General features: G+C 38.9%; 1 protein-coding gene across 4 annotated transcripts; it reads right to left on the bottom strand.

The window, feature by feature from the left end:
- Positions 1–1,247: 1,247 nt before the first annotated feature.
- ARPP19 (cAMP regulated phosphoprotein 19) lies at positions 1,248–17,845 on the bottom strand. 4 transcript variants are annotated; one of them, XM_052646390.1, is made up of 4 exons: positions 17,792–17,845; positions 17,493–17,547; positions 5,558–5,680; positions 1,248–1,438 (listed from the first exon to the last, which is right to left on the bottom strand). In XM_052646390.1, exons 2-4 carry the CDS (start codon positions 17,535–17,537, stop codon positions 1,268–1,270), a joined length of 339 nt encoding a protein of 112 aa, XP_052502350.1. In that variant the 5' UTR covers positions 17,538–17,547; positions 17,792–17,845; the 3' UTR covers positions 1,248–1,267. The 4 variants fall into 4 exon arrangements, with proteins under 4 accessions (XP_052502350.1, XP_052502349.1, XP_052502351.1 ...); XM_052646389.1 differs by lacking the exon at positions 17,792–17,845 and having other exon boundaries at positions 17,493–17,639; XM_052646391.1 differs by lacking the exons at positions 17,493–17,547; positions 17,792–17,845 and adding an exon at positions 16,965–17,295.
- Between the last annotated feature and the right edge of the window lie 1,141 nt (positions 17,846–18,986).

Genomic DNA, 18,986 nt, shown 5'->3' with positions numbered 1-18,986 from the left:
TTAGAAAATACAGCATTCAGCAGAGCAAATTTCAAGAGTGAACATACAGACACTTATGTTTCTGAAAAGGCTGAATCGCACAGCCCAACACAATGTGAGTCAAAGAAGCAAAAAAAAGAAGGGAGGGGCCACAAGAGGCAAAGTATTTCATTCTAGTGTCCCCTAAATTGACTGTCGAAGTAAAAAGTTTCTACATTAAAAAAGTTTATATAAATTATATGAATAGTAATTTTCATAAAAGTCAAAATGAAACGTTCTGCATAGGACAAAAGATATGCCTAAGCAACATACCATATTTGCATGAATGTCATGGGTACTACTAACAAATGAAAAAGCTTAAGTCTATGGCAGACTGAGCAAAGATTTCAGTTTGGTATTCTATAACCCCAAGACTATAAACTACTCTTACTATACAAAAGCTCTAATGACATACAGAGTTTTTTGTAGGAACTCTTGTGCTTCTGGTTGGCACATTATCTACTCTTTAATATGTGAAAGTAATACAGACAGTTGTGAGAGGCTGTGCAAAACTACTGTATTTACAAAAATGGCACAAAAGTGAATTCAACAGTCGATGCACATGCACACTTCATTCACATCTTCAAAGACAAAAGGTATTCTGAACACTATAGAACTGAACAAGAACACTAGCTTCAACAGCAGCTGTTAAGCAATAGAGTCACGTAAGTTACACCAGAATGGGCAAATATTGCCCAAGTAAAGTTCTATTGTTAAAGCTGAAACAGATTTAAGGCCATTCACGTTCAAGCACAGGATACAAATCTTTTGGAGCCCCATTTATTTGTGTTTGAAATATGTGACCTTTCTTATAACTTGTGGTCTTAAACTTCTGTTTTACAAAACCCAAAAGGAAAATCCAGAAGAAACCAACAATAGAGGTTATATCAAATAATAACATACAAAGCTATAGTTAAGATGAATTAAAGAAAGCCAACATTAAAACTGCAAAACTTGTTAGTTACTTGTTGGATCCAGCCCTACACTAGAAGTTAGGTAATATATACAATTATTTTCAAGTAGATTACTTTATGTTGCTCTAACATGTTCTTTTCATCAGTGCACTGTTAAACTAATCAAAAACTCTACACATGTATATTCCCGTAAAATAGCAGCACACACTACCGCTACCTGCAAAGCCATCACTCTCAAATGACATAGGGAGTAAAAGGAAATAAGAAGCAGGGGAGTAACATATTAAGGAGAAATAATGGGAATTAGAAGATTCATGCAGTTCAGCTCTTTTTAATCAGCCAGCAAGTTTGCTAGCAACAAGAGATGGTTTCCGTTGAGGAAGGTCCTGTGGAGTGGGAATGTGGTCACCAGTGACCTCTGTCTTATCCGGGGTTGCAGTAGGAAGTTGCTTGTTCTTCATTTTTGCTTTAGCCATGTTGTAATCCCCAGAATCAAAATATTTTTGCTACAAGAGAAAAAAAGAAGAATTCAGACTAGAGTTTAAAAAGTTTTTATGCAATTACACTCATTTAAGATATAAATGTGACTCTATACTGTCAATATAAAACAAGCCTAAAGTTTAGAAAAAAAGCAAACATCAATTATGTGAAATAGTTATGCCTCTACAGTGAATTTTATCTCAAGTCAGTAAGTGAGAAGTCAGGCAAGAATACCTTCTTCAGGCTTACTTACATCATTCTAGTTCCAGTATGGAACCCTCAAGATTAACATCAACTTCCAAATCAATCTATTGGGAGTGAATAGCCCTGGACTTTAGAGTGGGAGGCAAGCCTTTCATTTACTAATGTAAACACCTAGGTTAAATTCCTATTTAAATGATTTTGGGGAAAAACACACACATACTCACAAACTTGTGTTTGGGATGTGCTACCCACCTTCAATCAAGCTTACAATTATGAAAACTATTCATAGATGCTGGTACTCTGGCAACTAAGATGAACTTTTCTGTAAGGATTTAAACCATTTACTTGAATTAAAGCAGTTCACTAAAATTAAAGGTTCAAATATAAATGCTAGGGTAACAGAAGAAATAAACTGAATAGAAATTATCATTTAAAATACACAACCCTATTCTATACCACCATTTTTCACCTAAGCCACTAAGCATAACAATTACTCTTTTTAGTTGGAGAGATGAATAGGTAAACACCATACCCTTTTATCACTGAAACAGAAATTCTGGACTAAAGATCAACCTTAACATAGATAATCTACATAAACTGGTCTGTTCCAAAGTAAAAACAGGTGAATTTGCCAGGTCCCTACTTTTCACCTATCGTGTTTAGCCTGCCTTTAATGAATGCCTGTTATACTACACAAGGCACTATGTGAATCATGAAAAGAGATACAAAAATGGACAAAAGCCACCTGAATCCACTATTATACTGTCTTAAATACTCAAGATGCTGCGGTTACTCAGAGCCCACAGCATAGGCAAGAAGAATAATCCAGATATGAGATGAGGACCTGGACAAAGGGCGAAGGGGGGAAAATATAAATACTCTTTTTGAGATTTTAGAGATAACTCGGGTGGTAAATGGAGGAAATAGGAAATCACAGCTGAGTTTAAGGTTGTTCAGTGGCCTAAAAAAAGGTCTCATCAGCTGCCTTCCTCCAGGGACTATTCTTTTATAAGCACCTACCGTTAGGCCAAGAGACAAAGAGTAGGAAACTCAGACCAGGAAGATTTGCTGCAGCTTCATTTCTGTATGTTTTTAAATGAGTGTACTGTGGGGGGAGGGGTAAATTGTGAGACTGGGACTGATAATAGTATATACATTACTATAGAATAGATAACTAACAAATAAGAACCTGCTGTATAGCACAAGGCACTCCACTTAATACTCTGTAATGGCCTAAATGAGAAAAGAATCTAAAAAAAAACAGAAAGAAAAGTGGATATAGCTATATGTGTAATTCACTTTGCTGTACACATGAAACTAACACAGCATTATAAATCAACAATACTCCAATAAAAATTAAAAATATAATAAAATGAATACAGTGAAAAAAAAAAGAATCCCAGAATTTCTGATGTACTATATATTACATTAGTGAGCTACTTCTTAAGTTTAGTAGCCTCTAAAAGAGAAAGCAGCCTGCCAAATTTTTGAGAGTCAAAAGCACAAAATGAGAAATTTAACACACAGTGCAAATTTTAGGCAGATTTTCTCCAATGTAGTAAAGTCAGTTTCTAACAATAGCTATTCTAGGTGGCTCAGATGGTAAACCATCTATCTACAATGTGGGAGACCCAGGTTCAATCCCTGGGTCGGGAGGATCCCTGGAGAAGGAAATGGCAGCCCACTCCAGTACTATTATTGCCTGGAAAATCCCATGGATGGTATAGCGTGGTAGGCTACAGTCCATGAGGTCACAAAGAGTTGGACAAGACTGAGCGACTCCACTTCTGCTTATAGTAACCAAAGATTCATCAAAAGAGACTCTCACTTAACTGATTAGGCTACTTTGCTTGAGATAAAGGAATTAAATTTATGTAATATGGCTAGAAAAAAACTAAAATCAATCAAAGTTTTTCATGTGGGAAAAGAAACAGTTCAAGATGGCAACATCATGTCTTTAACAATTTTTAAATTTTGCTTTTAAGTGGGGAAAAAAAAACCCAACATACTCTGTATCATCTTACTTTTTAAGAGCCTTCTCCCACTCCCAATTTAAGGGCCATACTTACAACCGTATTTATAACTGCGCTGGCACGAATGAATCACCTAAGTGACAGTGTTTAACTTTAAGGTCATGTTTCTTAAAACTGGATCCTCAGTTTTGGGGGACCTCATAAACTCCACAAACATAAAAAACATGGGACAGACTGCTGCTTGATATCCCTCACATCTCATATTGTTTAAAGCCTAAAAATAAGTATCTGAGTAACACGGAGTACATAAAACAGAAAGAAACTTAATATAAATGATATGCAACTGACCTTCTCAAATGAGTGAGAAACTGGTTAAAGATACGAAGACAATCTGCAAGTCTGCCATTACAACAGAAGAAAACTAAAATCATGTGACCAGATATTTTTTGAAAAATAAAAATCTTTTAACATAGTAAGAAATGATATAGTTGAATATAAGATTTGACTTCTCTAAAAGTGCTTATTCACTGACATTTTGGTAAAATACAAAATTTTTCAAGAGCTCCCATCTCAAATTCTACATAATTATTTCTTGATTTAAGTGGCATTTTCTTACTGACAATTATTTACATCTATAACACCAACTCCAAGATACAATGTATATAAATTCTAACTTGAAAATACTTAAAAGTCATAAATAGTTGAAGCTAGAGAAAAATGACAAAGACAACAGCCTGACTGTTGGAAGAAAGCCTGTTGGTATAAGCTGTGCTGAAAATTAGCAAAGGAAAATAGAGCTTCCTAAACACTAATAATCAGTTAAACCCTAAATTCAAATAGTAATTTAACAATCAAAGATTATTATATAATTCACATTAAAACCACATCTGGTGGTATCATTTCAAAATGAGACTTGGCACAAATACATTTTACATAGAATGTAGAACATGTCTCCCATTCCGCTTTTTTCTATGTATCCCCTATATTATGGTCTTTATAATTATACTTTTTAAAATTACAGTTACTAATACAAAGAAATAACTGTTCTAATTTACATTTCATTGATTTTTATCCTGTATAAACACTTTTTTCTGTGTTTTAGTAACAATACTTCCTCTGTTAAAATCCTTTATCTAGGGCATCTTAATGTTTTTCTTGTATATTTGAAAAACTATTTTATATGTTACAAACACTATCATTTTTGTAATGATTTTCCCATCAAATTACTTTTCACAGAATAAGGATTTTAATTTTAAATTGTTATAATTCTTCCTTGTCATCCTATTTTTCAAAGCTGTGAATGGCATTCTTTCATGCTATATAAAAATGCCACTCTATATTGTGCCACTTTTAAACTTTTAAAATTTTCTTTTCTTAGAAAGACAATTAGTGTGTGGTATTACTTATATGTAGAATTACAATAATCAAACTCACAGAAAACAGAGTAGAACAGTGGTTGCCAGTGGATGAATGGTAGGGGAAATGGGGAAATTTAACTGTTAATGGGTGCAAACTTTTAATTATAACATGAGTAAGTTCCAGGGATCTAAAAAATGGACAACATGGTTCACTCCAGTTAACAATATTGGATTATATACTTGAGAGCAGAGCTTTAATGTTCTCACCGTAACAAGAAGAAAATGGTAATTATGTGAGGTAAAAGATGTGTTAGTTAACCTCACTATGTTAAGTATTTCATGGTATGTATATGTATCAAATTATCACACTATACCGTTAACTTACATAATGTTACATATCAATTATAACTCAATAAAGCTAGAAAAAATATTCTCTTGCAATTTGATTTGAGAAAATAATCCACATATAACTAGAGTCAACATGTAAGTGCACACATACATATCTGGTAGTAAGGTACAGAGGTATAAATACAGGCACCCATTTCACAGCCTCTTTCAGCACAAAGTTCACAAGGTGTAAACAGTTGAAGATTTACATGTGAGCACTTACCCCTTTCTGCAATCGTTTCCTTAAAAAATCGGAACCTCCAGGCTTTTGTCCCAGATGAGGATACCTTGCTTTTAATTTTGCTTCTTCAGCTTTCTCTGGACTAGTCACTTTATCTTCCATTTCCTGAAATAATTTTAAATAAATTACTTCTGTATTACAATTCAGTTATTTTAGATAATTCCACCTTTTAAAATATCTGGATTCTGACTTTTGTTGTCGAATGCCAAATAATGCAGCATCTGACTAAGAAACCAAGCACAGAGGCTTTAAAAATCTGCCTTGTTTTTCAAATGATCCATGTGATAGTTCTATTATAGCTGTGATGCACCCCACACACTGGATAAAAATACCAAGATAGCTCAGCTCTGAAGTCTTGCTTGCCATTACTTTCCGGTCATGTATAATACATTTATAGTTATTCACCTTCTATGGAATGCAGCAGCTCTCTGCCCATATTTAGAGAACTACCTTAATAATGTTAAAATAAAAAAAATCTTTTTGACCTTGTGTTTATTCAAAATCATGTTTAATTGGAAGCTCTGAGATTTTTTAGTAAAAATTAACAGCAGCTTACTTGTCTCATATATTTTCCTTGAATAACTCGATGCATAAGACCCTGTTATTTTTAAAGGAGAGAAACACCATCTGTCAATCCTTAGATTCTATTGCCTAATTTCTCCCCATATTTAATGGCAAGCACTGTTCACGCCAAAGATCCTATTCTTTAATATACTGAAAATATGTTTTCTGTTCAAGGACTATCAATATTTTAAAGACTATTCACTTTTAACACTAGTCGAGATATAGCCTTCTTCCTTCCCAAGAATGATACATTTGTTTTTTGTTTTTGGCCATGCCACACAACATGTGGGATCTTAGTTCCCCACCAGGGATAGAACCCTCGACCCCTGCGGTGGAACCATGAAGTCTTAACCACTGGACTGTTGGGGCAATCCCCTGAAATGGTATTTTACAAGAAAGCAGTGTTTACCACTTCATGGCAGGTAGTGCAGAAGAAAGAATGAACAAAAATAGCGCTGCCTAGACAGGGGAGGCTGGGCAATGGCAAGGTACACTTTCTAGCTAATGGACTCATTTCTGCCCACTAGCTCAGCAAAATCACACACCTCTGTATATCTTGATTCTTCAAGGCTATTTATGCAGTAAAAAAGCAGAAAAACTATCCATAAATATGCCAAGCCTACTGATCTTATAAAGCAGCAAGTAATCATATTAATCTAGGAACTGAAGAAACAACTTCATGTAATCTTTGCATATAACTTCCTTAAAAGTATATTCATGTATGTTTTATAATCAACTTTATAGATGGTCAATATTTTTTTTCACCTGTGACAACTTCCTCATGCATTGTTACCTCTTCTCATTTTTAGTCTTAAGAGGATTTTGAGAATACAGCTGCTGCTGTCAAATATATCCTTTCTCTGGGGCTTCTTTTACGTGTATGCTTCCTTCTGTTTCAAGTGTTCTATTCCCTTGAAGCTGCCACTTCATGCATCTACATGTTTTGATTTTCATTCCTTTTACAGAGGTCACATCATTCATTCACTTGATGTATGTGTGCCCAGCCAGAGACTCAAAATAGTATCAGTGATTCTGCCAGTCATTCTATTCAAAAAGGGTAGCTCAAGTGTGAGATGTGTGATGTAAACCTGCTATTCCTATGAGAGTCTCAATCCCAGACTATGTCTCTTTCTGAGGTAAGCATATCAACATACTGTTTATCATTCTAGTGTTACAAAACTCAGCCCATACAAAAGGAGTCAACTACCTCAGCTGGCAATCAGCTGAAGAACCAGCTGAACCATCTGTTCAAACACTAGACAAAAAAGTGACTATCACTTGACCTGAAAATTGACGTGGGGCTATCTTCAATGTGATCATGACTCTACCAGTATTATTTAAGGGTGATTTAAGAAAGCCTTCTTCAGCGATCAATGCAAAGAAATAGAGGAAAAGAACAGAATGGGAAAGACTAGAGATCTCTTCAAGAAAATTAGAGATACCAAGGGAACATTTCATGCAAAGATGGGCTCAATAAAGGACAGAAATTGTATGGACCTAACAGAAGCAGAAGATATTAGGAAGAGGTGCCAAGAATACACAGAAGAACTATACAAAAAAGATCTTCACGACCCGGATAAACACGATGGTGTGATTACTAATCTAGAGCCAGACACCCTGGAATGTGAAGTCAAGTGGGCCTTAGAAAGCATCACTATGAACAAAGCTAGTGGAGGTGATGGAATTCCAGTTGAGCTATTTCAAATCCTGAAAGATGCTGCTCTGAAAGTGCTGCACTCAATATGCCAGCAAATTTGGAAAACTCAGCAGTGGCCACAGGACTGGAAAAGGTCAGTTTTCATTCCAATCCCAAAGAAAGGCAATGCCAAAGAATGCTCAAACTACCGCACAATTGCACTCATCTCACATGCTAGTAAAGTAATGCTCAAAATTCTCCAACCCAGGCTTCAGCAATACGTGAACCATGAACTCCCTGATGTTCAAGCTGGTTTTAGAAAAGGCAGAGGAACCAGAGATGAAATTGCAACATCCGCTGGATCATGGAAAAAGCAAGAGAGTTCCAGAAAAACATCTATTTCTGCTTTATTGACTATGCCAAAGCCTTTGACTGTGTGGATCACAAGAAACTGTGGAAAATTCTGAGAGAGATGGGAATACCAGACCACCTGACCTGCCTCTTGGGAAAGCTGTATGCAGGTCAAGAAGCAACAGTTAGAACTGGACATGGAACAACAGACTGGTTCCAAATAGAAAAAGGAGTCCGTCAAGGCTGTATATTGTCACCCTGCTTATTTAACTTATATGCAGAGTACATCATGAGAAACGCTGGGCTGGAAGAAGCACAAGCTGGAGTCAAGATTGCCGGGAGAAATATCAATAACCTCAGACATGCAGATACTACCACCCTTACGGCAGAAAGTGAAGAGGAACTAAAAAGCCTCTTGATGAAAGTGAAAGAGCAGAGTGAAAAAGTTGGCTTAAAGCTCAACATTCAGAAAACTAAGATCATGGCATCTGGTCCCATCACTTCATGGGAAATAGATGGGCAAACAGTGGAAACAGTGTCGGACTTTATTTTTTGGGGCTCCAAAATCACTGCAGATGGTGACTGCAGCCATGAAATTAAAAGATGCTTACTCCTTGGGAGAAAAGTTATGACCAACCTAGATAGCATATTGAAAAGCAGAGACATTACTTTGCCAACAAAGGTCCGTCTAGTCAAGGCTATGGTTTTTCCTGTGGTCATGTATGGATGTGAGAGTTGGACTGTGAAGAAGGCTGAGCGCCGAAGAGTTGATGGTTTTGAACTGTGGTGTTGGAGAAGACTCTTGAGAGTCCCTTGGACTGCAAGGAGATCCAACCAGTCCATTCTGAAGGAGATCAACCCTGGGATTTCTTTGGAAGGACTGATTCTAAAGCTGAAGCTCCAGTACTTTGGCCACCTCATGTGAAGAGTTGACTCATTGGAAAAGACTCTGATGCTGGGAGGGACTGGGGGCAGGAGGAGAAGGGGACGACCGAGGATGAGATGGCTGGATGGCATCACTGACTCGATGGACGTGAGTCTGAGTGAACTCCAGGAGTTGGTGATGGACAGGGAGGCCTGGCGTGCTGCGATTCATGGGGTTGCAAAGAGTCAGACACGACTGAGCGACTGAAATGAACTGAACTTAGTTACATGGATTTTTGCCTTATCATTAGATAAGCTGGAGACATTAATTAAGTATAACAGAGTAGTCACCACAGAGGCTTCACTTCGCTATTATGGCCCCAAGGTATTCACAGTGGTTAATTTACAAGTGGACTTGGGAGGGACCTACTCTAGGGGTCCACTGTACAATGGCTTTTTAGATAGGCTGAAGCTAAATTTGGAAACTGGTTGAAAAGGACTCTAACCTGATTACAGCCTGACCACCTTCAAATTAAAGGATGTTAATAGAATCCTACATTTCCACTAAAACCATCCAGCTTTCTTGGGCCTGGGAAATGAGAGCTCTCCACTTCTTTATCAGTTCTCTGTATCTAAGAAATATTCTTTAACTTTCCCTAGTTTCCAGTGTTTATTCAGGTTTCCCCATTTTATACACACAGGAAAAAAGTTGTACACAATATGCCATTTTATCTGGCATTCCCTTATTTTAATAAGAATGCATTTATGCATATATTTATATATAATATCCAATTAAATGAAACAGCTCAATTAAGTCGAAACAGTTTACTACTGAAAAATACTTCGGGCAAAATAGCACCTACAGCTCAAAGTATTTAGATTTACAATAAATCTGTAATGTGTCCTAGAAAAACAAAGCAATTCTTAAACTTTCTTTCCCAACACACAGCACAATGGAAAGTACCTGCTAGCTGCAACTTTGTGGTTGGATTCAAAATTTCAGCTACATTTAATACCAAGAAGGTGCAAGATGTGACCAAAGTTACATTTTTAAAATGTAGTCAATACCAATCAAAACATCTACAATACTTTTAAAGGATCATACAGAAACATTCTTAAACCTTTGGCAGATGTAGACAGTTTCAGAGCTTATTAATAAGCAATTTCAAATGCTTGGATGTTCACCAATGTTTTGACATAGGTCCAGACTTGCTTGTGGAGAATTAATAACACATCTGGTAGTGGACTGTATCCATGGACACTGAGCCCACACTTACCCTTCTCTAAACACTCTTCTGAATCACGATGGAAGCCTGAAAGCACATTTCCCAGACTGAATATCTTTAAGAGTCTGTCAGTGGCACCTATATCAGATTAAAAGGCATTTTCTTCCTGGTGATGCCACACACATGCAGACAGCAGCAGCCCCTGTGTGTTTTGCAGAAGGGCATTAAGCTCACGATCAGGGGCTACGGTAGCTGCTACATGAGATGGGGGCTCAAGGACACTGGGTTCGGAATACTGCTCACTCTCAGAGAGTCAAAAGTTTTTTTAATTCCTCACTTCTGGAAACATCATTTTCCCTCTTTTGCAACTCTAACCTTGTAACCTAATCCCCTAAACAATATCCCTTTCTGTTTGATATACCCTCAGTGATTTCTGTTCTCCAGAGGAGGACACCAACTGATTAAAAAATCAGGTAAAATGAGCAATTTACTGAAATATCTCCTACAAAGTATTTGCGTAATATAAAAGACAGGAAATAATGCAAAGTATAGAAGAACTGGACATGGAACAACAGACTGGTTCCAAATCGGAAAAGGAGTACATCAAGGCCGTACATTGTCACCCTGCTTATTTAACTTATATGCAGAGTACATCATGAGAAACGCTGGGCTGGAAGAAGCACAAGCTGGAATCAAGATTTCCGGGAGAAATATCAATAACCTCAGCTACCCAGATGCCACCACCCTTATGGCAGAAAGTGAAGAGGAATTAAAAAGCCTCTTGATGAACGTGAAAGAGGAGAGTGAAATAGTTGGCTTAAAGCTCAACATTCAGAAAACAAAGATCATGGCATCTGGTCCCATCACTTCATGGGAAATAGATGGGCAAACAGTGGAAACAGTGTCAGACTTTATTTTTGGGGGCTCCAAAATCACTGCAGATGGTAACTGTAGCCATGAAATTAAAAGACGCTTACTCCTTGGAAGAAAAGTTATGATCAATCTAGACAGCATATTGAAAAGCAGAGACATTACTTTGCCAACAAAGGTCCGTCTAGTCAAGGCTATGGTTTTTCCAGTGGTCATGTATGGATGTGAGAGTTGGACTGTGAAGAAAGCTGAGCGCCAAAGAGTTGATGGTTTTGAACTGTGGTGTTGGAGAAGACTCTTGAGAGTCCCTTGGACTGCAAGGAGATCCAACCAGTCCATTCTAAAGGAGATCAGCCCTGGGTGTACTTTGGAAGGAATGATGCTAAAGCTGAAACTCCAGTACTGTGGCCACCTTATGCAAAGAGTTGACTCATTGGAAAAGACTCTGATGCTGGGAGGGATAGGGGGCAGGAGGAGAAGGGGACGCCCGAGGATGAGATGGCTGGATGGCATCACTGACTCGATGGACGTGAGTCTGAGTGAACTCTGGGAGTTGGTGATGGACAGGGAGGCCTGGTGTGCTGTGATTCATGGGGTTGCAAAGAGTCAGAGACAACTGAGCAACTGAACTGAAGTGAACTGACAGAAGTATGTATGTAAATTGCCAATTATACCAAGTATGTATGGTAAACTGGCAAGTTAATTTAAGGCAATAAAACTGTTGTATAACTTTTGCTAGAACTATTACCCAAAAAAAAAAAAAAAAAAAAGTCGCCTTGCCTCCAGGATGGTCACGGCAGGGCTGTGGGTGACGGGGGTGTACACAGGGGTAACGGGGAGAAGTGACCTGACAGCCTAGTCCAGATGCCTGACTCTGATTCCTATGAAACCCCATCAACATCTGGAGCCTGGAGATGTCTGATGGGAATACTTCACTTCACAGTGATTTAAAATAAAAAAGCTGTAACAGAAATTAAAAGAATTGGGGCAATTTATCCTTACAATCATATTAAAAAACACAAAAGACACAAAATTTGGTGTGACTGCATTTCTAGACATCCTTCAAAGGAATTCTTGAGCATTTATTCCAGCTAGAATGAAAATACATCCTTCAAAAATTTTGAGATAAACAAGGAAATAGCAAACAAACTGGTATATATGCATATATACTGAGTCAGTTTTCTAATTTTCTCTAGCTTTATTGAGAAATAATTAACAGATTCATTTTTCTGATTTTAAGATCTTAATATGTGAGGCTAAAAAAGGTCAGAGTAAAAATATATATGTTTTTAAAGTATTCTGTTTGTGTCTCATTCAGAAAAAGATTTATGATACTAATTTTACAATTTGTTTAGTTAAGGATGCTTGATAAAATTTCAGGGGGAATAAATTTAATAACAGAACTAAAGTATAAAACTTCCAAATTAACAGTGGGGTAAAATGGAAGAAGAAAATCAATCAATTGAAAAAAAGAGGGGAGAACAAGAAAGGAGAAAAAAGACCAAAAAGCTTTATTAGGGATACAGAGGATCTAATGTTCATGCCTCTAATTTCAAAAAAGCATCAAAATATATAAATCAGTCAGATGATAGGGAGCAAATGACAAGACTATCAGGATAGGAGATTTCAACACCTCTTCCTCATACAGACAGGTAAGAAAGGCAAAGTAGTCAAGGTACAGACCACAATCTGACTACAATTCAGAAGTTAAAAGTCAATTATTTCAAAATTATTTCCCTGTCATTTGGAAACTAAAATACATTACTAAATAATTCATGGTTTAAAAAGGAATCATCGGAATAAAACAAATACTTGGAGCTCACTGATAATAAAAATTCTACACATACCAAAGTTGCAAAACACAAGTGTCTAAGGACTTAAAACTAAAACTCAATGAGCTAGGTCTAACTTAAGAAGTTAAGACAAAGAACAGAACCCAAAGAAAACAGGAGAAAATAAAAAACAGAAATTAATGAAATACAGATACAACAAAAAGAATCAACAGAGAGGAAATGACAAACTTAACCAAGAATAAAGTATTCTTAAAAATTCAAATCTGGTTTCAAAACTTTACTCTCCAGGAAGCCTTTGTCCTTCACAGAAATTTTACTACTCTAAAGAAACATGCTAGAATGAGTGACTGCATTTAGCTAAGTAGTTTCCATATGCTGATCATAGCTTTGGGGGGAGGGGCAGAAGAAGCATCATTAGAATTTTGAAACTTCCATTCTAACCTATGAACTAGGAAGGAGGAATCCAGGATATCACAACAGATATATGCTTATGATGTACAAAAAACCAAAAATTTAAGAACAATATTTTAAATGATTGATAGTCTCTTGACAAGTAACATATGGCCCCAAATAACCCTTGTTACACACTCTACAACTCGCACAGGGCCTAACGTTTACTAATGTGAGGCATTTACATTTCTGTGAACTACTCCACTGAAATACTTGAGCTATCCTTTCTATAAGTAGCAGGGACATAAGGTATGAACACACAAACATATGTATACACAAACATATATTCAAATAATTAAGGATTAGTTTATAGTCTGTCATGGAACGGACAGCACGTTTGAATGATTATTACCACTCTTTGGCCCTGAGCAGAGAAGTTACACAGCAACATCAGCAAATAAAAATCTGACCACTTTGAACAAATTCTCTATCTGCTCAACAGTATGTTCACTGATGCACTGATTAATGAAAGCCAACAAATCCTTTGGTATACTGTCAGGAAGGTACTAATACTCTTATCGACCTCTAAGGAAAAACTCTGTAGTTCTACCAAGTCCTTGCTGCTTGCCCAATGCCTGGCATTTAATGGATGCCCAATAAAAGTCTACTGAATGAACAAATACAATATATTCCAAATGGTTTTTAGAAGTTAAGAAACTTTTCAAAACTTTTCTGAGATTTACCTCTAGACTGCTAAGAATCAATGGCTGCACACAAACAGGAGTAGCAGGTTGTGCTCGTGAATCTATCTTGAGCCTTTTGCTTACCGAAGGTACTGTCAAAAACAGTCTCAGAAAATGCCAATATTAACCAGTTTTTTAAAAACTTGGAAAACGGGAAGGCAATTTATATTCACTCTTTAGTGATGACATAATGAAATAATTTAAACAATATTTCTCTTCCTCTTTCACCACTCACAAAAGCACCACACATACCTTTTATTTTTTTATTTTGGCTCGACATGCAGGATGATTCCTGGACCAGGGATTGAACCTGGGCCTCTACTGTGAAAGCTCAGAATCCTAACCACTAATCCACCAGGGTACTCCCTGGTTTTCTTTACAATTAACAATAATCTTTTTTTTTTTTGGCAAGTGGAATCTTAGTTCCCTAACTAGGGATCAAACCCATGCCCCCTGCATTGGAAGCAGGCAGTCTTAATCACTGGACTGCCAGGGAAGTCGACCAGCATACCTTTTAACCTACTAAGAACATGATGAACATTATAATAGAAACTGTTTTCTAGAGAATTTGCTACTAAGATCTTCTTTTAAAAAATTAAAAAGCCACTATATGTGTGCATGCTAAGTCACTCCAGTTGTCTCAGACTCTGTGCAAGCCTATTAACTGTAGCCTGCCAGGCTCCTCTGTCCATGGGATTCTTCAGGCAACAATACTGAAGTGGGTTGTCATGCTCTGATCCTGTGGATCTTTCCAACCGAGGGATCGAACCCTCGTCTCTTAGGTCTCCTGCAGTGGCAGGTGGGTTCTTTACCACTAGAGCCACCTGGGAAGCCCTAAAAGCCACTATATATATACACACACACATATATATATACAGATGTATGAAAATATATATATATAAAAATTCCTCTACTTTCATTCAGATATAACTGGGTCTAAGGTTTTTTATATTACCATGGTCTAGCCTCTCTTTTTTCTAACTGCAGTACTAGCAGTGCCACTTGTATAGGCACAGTGCTTTGACAATGTGTTCAACCAGAAAGTGTGGAGAAAAATTCATTTAACCAACATTTTCAGAACTATGCCAGATGCTATGCTAGGGGCCATGGGAGAAAAGATAAATAAAGGAGGGGCCCAAGCTTAAGATGCTCACTACAGAATTACATGTTTTAAATCTCCACATCCCCCTTCTTACCCCCAGGATCAGACTGCATGCCTGTCTCAGCTTAATGTTACTCAAAGTGGATGACTGATGGATCCACGAGGTCTCTTCTAGTATGTTTTGTTTTCACGTCACTGATAATCTGAAGAACAATATAAGCATATTCTAGGGTATCTGAATTGCCATCTTACATTTAAGCACCTCTGTGGTACTTCTTTGTCAGAGCTTTCATTTACTACTCCATTTGTCCAGAATAATGAAAAAAGAATAGAGCTAAATTTAAAATGTAAATGAGTACCTACGACTACACAGCCTACTCTTACAAAAGGAGAATTGAGGGATCATTTGGTCCAGGGGAGTGTTAACCTGCCAAACTCAAAAATCTCCTGCACTTTAACAACTGCTACCATATTCTCAATATATTAGAAATTCAGTTTCAGCAAAAAAACATGCCACACTGAATCAATAATTCAGATTAGATAGTGACTCCATGCCAGGCTCATCTCTTCATTTTAATTTTTCAGAGGCAATAGGCTAACGTACCATAAAACTATAAAAATATTTTAGCTGACTTACTCTGGCTTTAATTGAAAGGTCAATTGGGTACACAGACAATAATCTAATTTTTTTTAGGTCATCTAACTATTCTTCCAAAGAGAAGAAACAGGTGATTTGGCCCACAGGAGCAGAGAAGTGACTCTGCACATTCTTCTCCTGTTTAGGGATGGGACCCATGCTACAGGCACTTAACATCTACAGCCAAACCTTAATTCAAGAAGGGACATTATTATATTATTAACTCACACTGGAGTTAGTGACAACAGCCCTAAAATCGAGGACCTGAATTAAAATTTTAATGTAGATACAATAAGAAAACATTCAGGATAGGCTGTCCCAAGTGAAAACATTTACAACGCAGAAATCAACACTCCAGGCCTTAAGAACATACTAGCAAATCTCATAAAGGAAAATTACATAGCACATTACTATACATTAACAGTTGAAACTGGGGTTGATTTAGTGTTTAAGACAAGACAGCAGGGATATGGCTTGACCATTTTATTTGGATTCCTAAATCCTAAAGAAATAATGAACAACATGATAAATGATTGCAATCTTTATAGATACATATATATATGATATATATACTTCTCTTTATTTTCTCCCAAGTTCAATTTTTATCAAAGTGTGAAAAATACCCAACAAACTTTTCATTGGACTATTCTCGAATAATGTAGTGACTTGGCCTATTATTTACACTGTCTCTTTTTTTCTCCAGTTACTTTACAAGTAATATCATAACAAAACCATCCAATTCAGGAAAAGTTAATATGGTAAAGAACATATGGAATGGGTATAGAACACTAATCAAATTTCCAGCCTGATTAGGGACATGGCTGTAACCTTCAGCAGAAGTCCTTACAAAATCCAAGTATTAGACCAAATCCTATTTATGTTAATGCCCTCTGAAACTCTAAATAATTACGGTGGAAGAAGCAAGCACCAGCCTACAAAAATATAAAGCCTTTATGTTCGTAATTTGAATCACACAGATCCGTAGCACATTTCTCTACACCAGCAAGATATTACAAGTGAATTTACAAAATATTCCCATGTTTCCACACAAAAAAAGCGATCAACTAAATTGGTTAAAAAGAAAAAAATAAATTCCAATTTTTAGTTATATGCGAATCCCACTGGCTCACATTTCTAAGCACACGTTGCGCCAAAGCACTAAGTTGCCCAGGGCACTTAAGCCTCTCAACAACAGTATCAAGCAAGGACTTACTATTACTTTACAGATGCAAGAGTTCAGCAATTGACCAAGGTTACATGGCCAACGATGACTGGATCTGAAATTCCAACCTAGGTCTAAGTCACCGCCCAAACAGGAGATACGCCTTTGAAGTGAAGAGCACGCAGACAATACAAGTAGTTGAAGTTAGTTATTCCAGGGAAAAATAAAGGTTCCTAGGTCAGCAGCCCATGGGAAACCTTACGCTCCACGTACAAGGTTCAAGGCTCTAATGAAAAGATGAGTGGTTAAGAAAACCCCGAGATACCGAGGCGTTAAAAGGCACATTTCAAACGCGGAGAATACTCAATTCGGCACCAGGCCGGCGCTAACTACCCGAGCTCCCGCGGACCGCCGACCAGGGAGTGACGGGCCTGCCCAAGGAGGAGGGGCGGCACACCCGCTCTGCACCGGCGCCGGGCTGGCTTCGGCCGCGCCCCTCGGCTCCAGGCAGGGCCAGGCCGCCGCCAGGCCGGGTTCCGGCAGCGACGGCTCCCTGGCCCGCTACGCGCGCACACCCACCTTCTGCTCCTCCGCGGAGGCTGCCTCGGGGACTTCCGCAGACATACTGCTCCCTCTACGGACGAGAGGCCGAGAAGAGAAGCGATTACCGGGTGGCCGAGGCCGCCCGACCACCGCGCCGTCGCAGGCCCGCCCGCTCCCGCCTCCCGCCCGCTCCCCGAGCGCCCGCCCGGGCCGCCTCCGCCCCCGAAAATGGCCGCCGCCTTATGACGACACGCAGGCCCGGCGCGCACGGCGGGCGGCCACCACTGCGGCCCGCCGCCGCCCCGCCGTTTTTGCCGCGCCGCGCCCTCGCCTACCTTACTCCGCTTCTCCAGTTCTGCGACGCCCAAGCACTTCCTTCTTGCCTTCAAAGGTCGCGGCTCGCGCCTAACCTCATATCCGTCTGCCTAATGCTTCCTGGGAACTGTAGTTTAAACGTGTAACCGCCTCTCCCCGCCCCGCCTGCCTATTCTGGTCCCTTCCTTCGGATCCACTGCTACTGCTACTGCTAAGTCGCTTCAGCCGTGTCCGACTCTGTGCGACCCCATAGACGGAAGCCCACCAGGCTCCCCTGTCCCTGGGATTCTCCAGGCAAGAAAACTGGAATGGGTTGCCATGTCCTTCTCCAAGGCATAAAAGTGAAAAGTGAAAGGGAAGTCGCTTAGTTGTGTCCAACTCTTAGCGAACCCATGGACTGCAGCCTACCAGGCTCCTCCATCCATGGGATTTTCCAGGCAAGAGTACTGGAGTGGGGTGCCATTGCCTTCTCCGCCTTTGGATCCAAGAACCTGTCTATTTCCACTTCCCCAGACTCGCTGAGTCCTGGATTCCTCCTACCTCATTGCGCTGTGCCCACAAAGAATTTCGGACGCCCCAAAGCTCTGTGTTTCACAAGTCTTTCCCCACTCTACCTTGCCTCAGTTCGGTTCAGCCGCTCAGTCCTTTCTGCCTCTTTGCAACCCCATGGACTGCAGCACGCCAGGTCTCCCTATCCATCACCAACTCCCGAAGTTTACCCAAACTCATGTCCATCGAGTCGGTGATGCCATCCAACCATCTCATCCTCTGTGGTCCCCTTCTCCTCCCGCCTTCAATTCTTCCCAGTTTTTTCTTCAGGGTTTTTTCAAATGAGTCAGTTCTTTGCATCAAGTGGCCAAAGTATTGGAATTTCAGCTTCAACATCAATCCTTCCAATGAATATTCAGGACTAATTTCCTTTAGGATGGACTGGTTGGATCTCCTTGCATGCCAAAGGACTCTCAAGAGTCTTCTCCAACACCACAGTTCAAAAGCATCAATTCTTTGCTGCTCAGCTTTCTATAAGTCCAACTCTCACATCCATACATGACTACTGGAAACCATAGCCTTGACTAGATGGACCTTTGTTAGCAAGGTAATGTCTCTGATTTTTAATATGCTGTCTAGGTTGGTCATAACTTTTCTTCCAAGGAGTAAGTGCCTTTTTATTTCATGGCTGCAGTCACCATCTGCAGTGATTTTGGAGCCCCCCAA

This window comes from Budorcas taxicolor, chromosome 10, assembly GCF_023091745.1.
Source record: "Budorcas taxicolor isolate Tak-1 chromosome 10, Takin1.1, whole genome shotgun sequence".
Classification (NCBI taxonomy): Eukaryota; Metazoa; Chordata; class Mammalia; order Artiodactyla; family Bovidae; genus Budorcas; species Budorcas taxicolor.
This window is presented reverse-complemented; position numbering and strand designations above follow the sequence as displayed.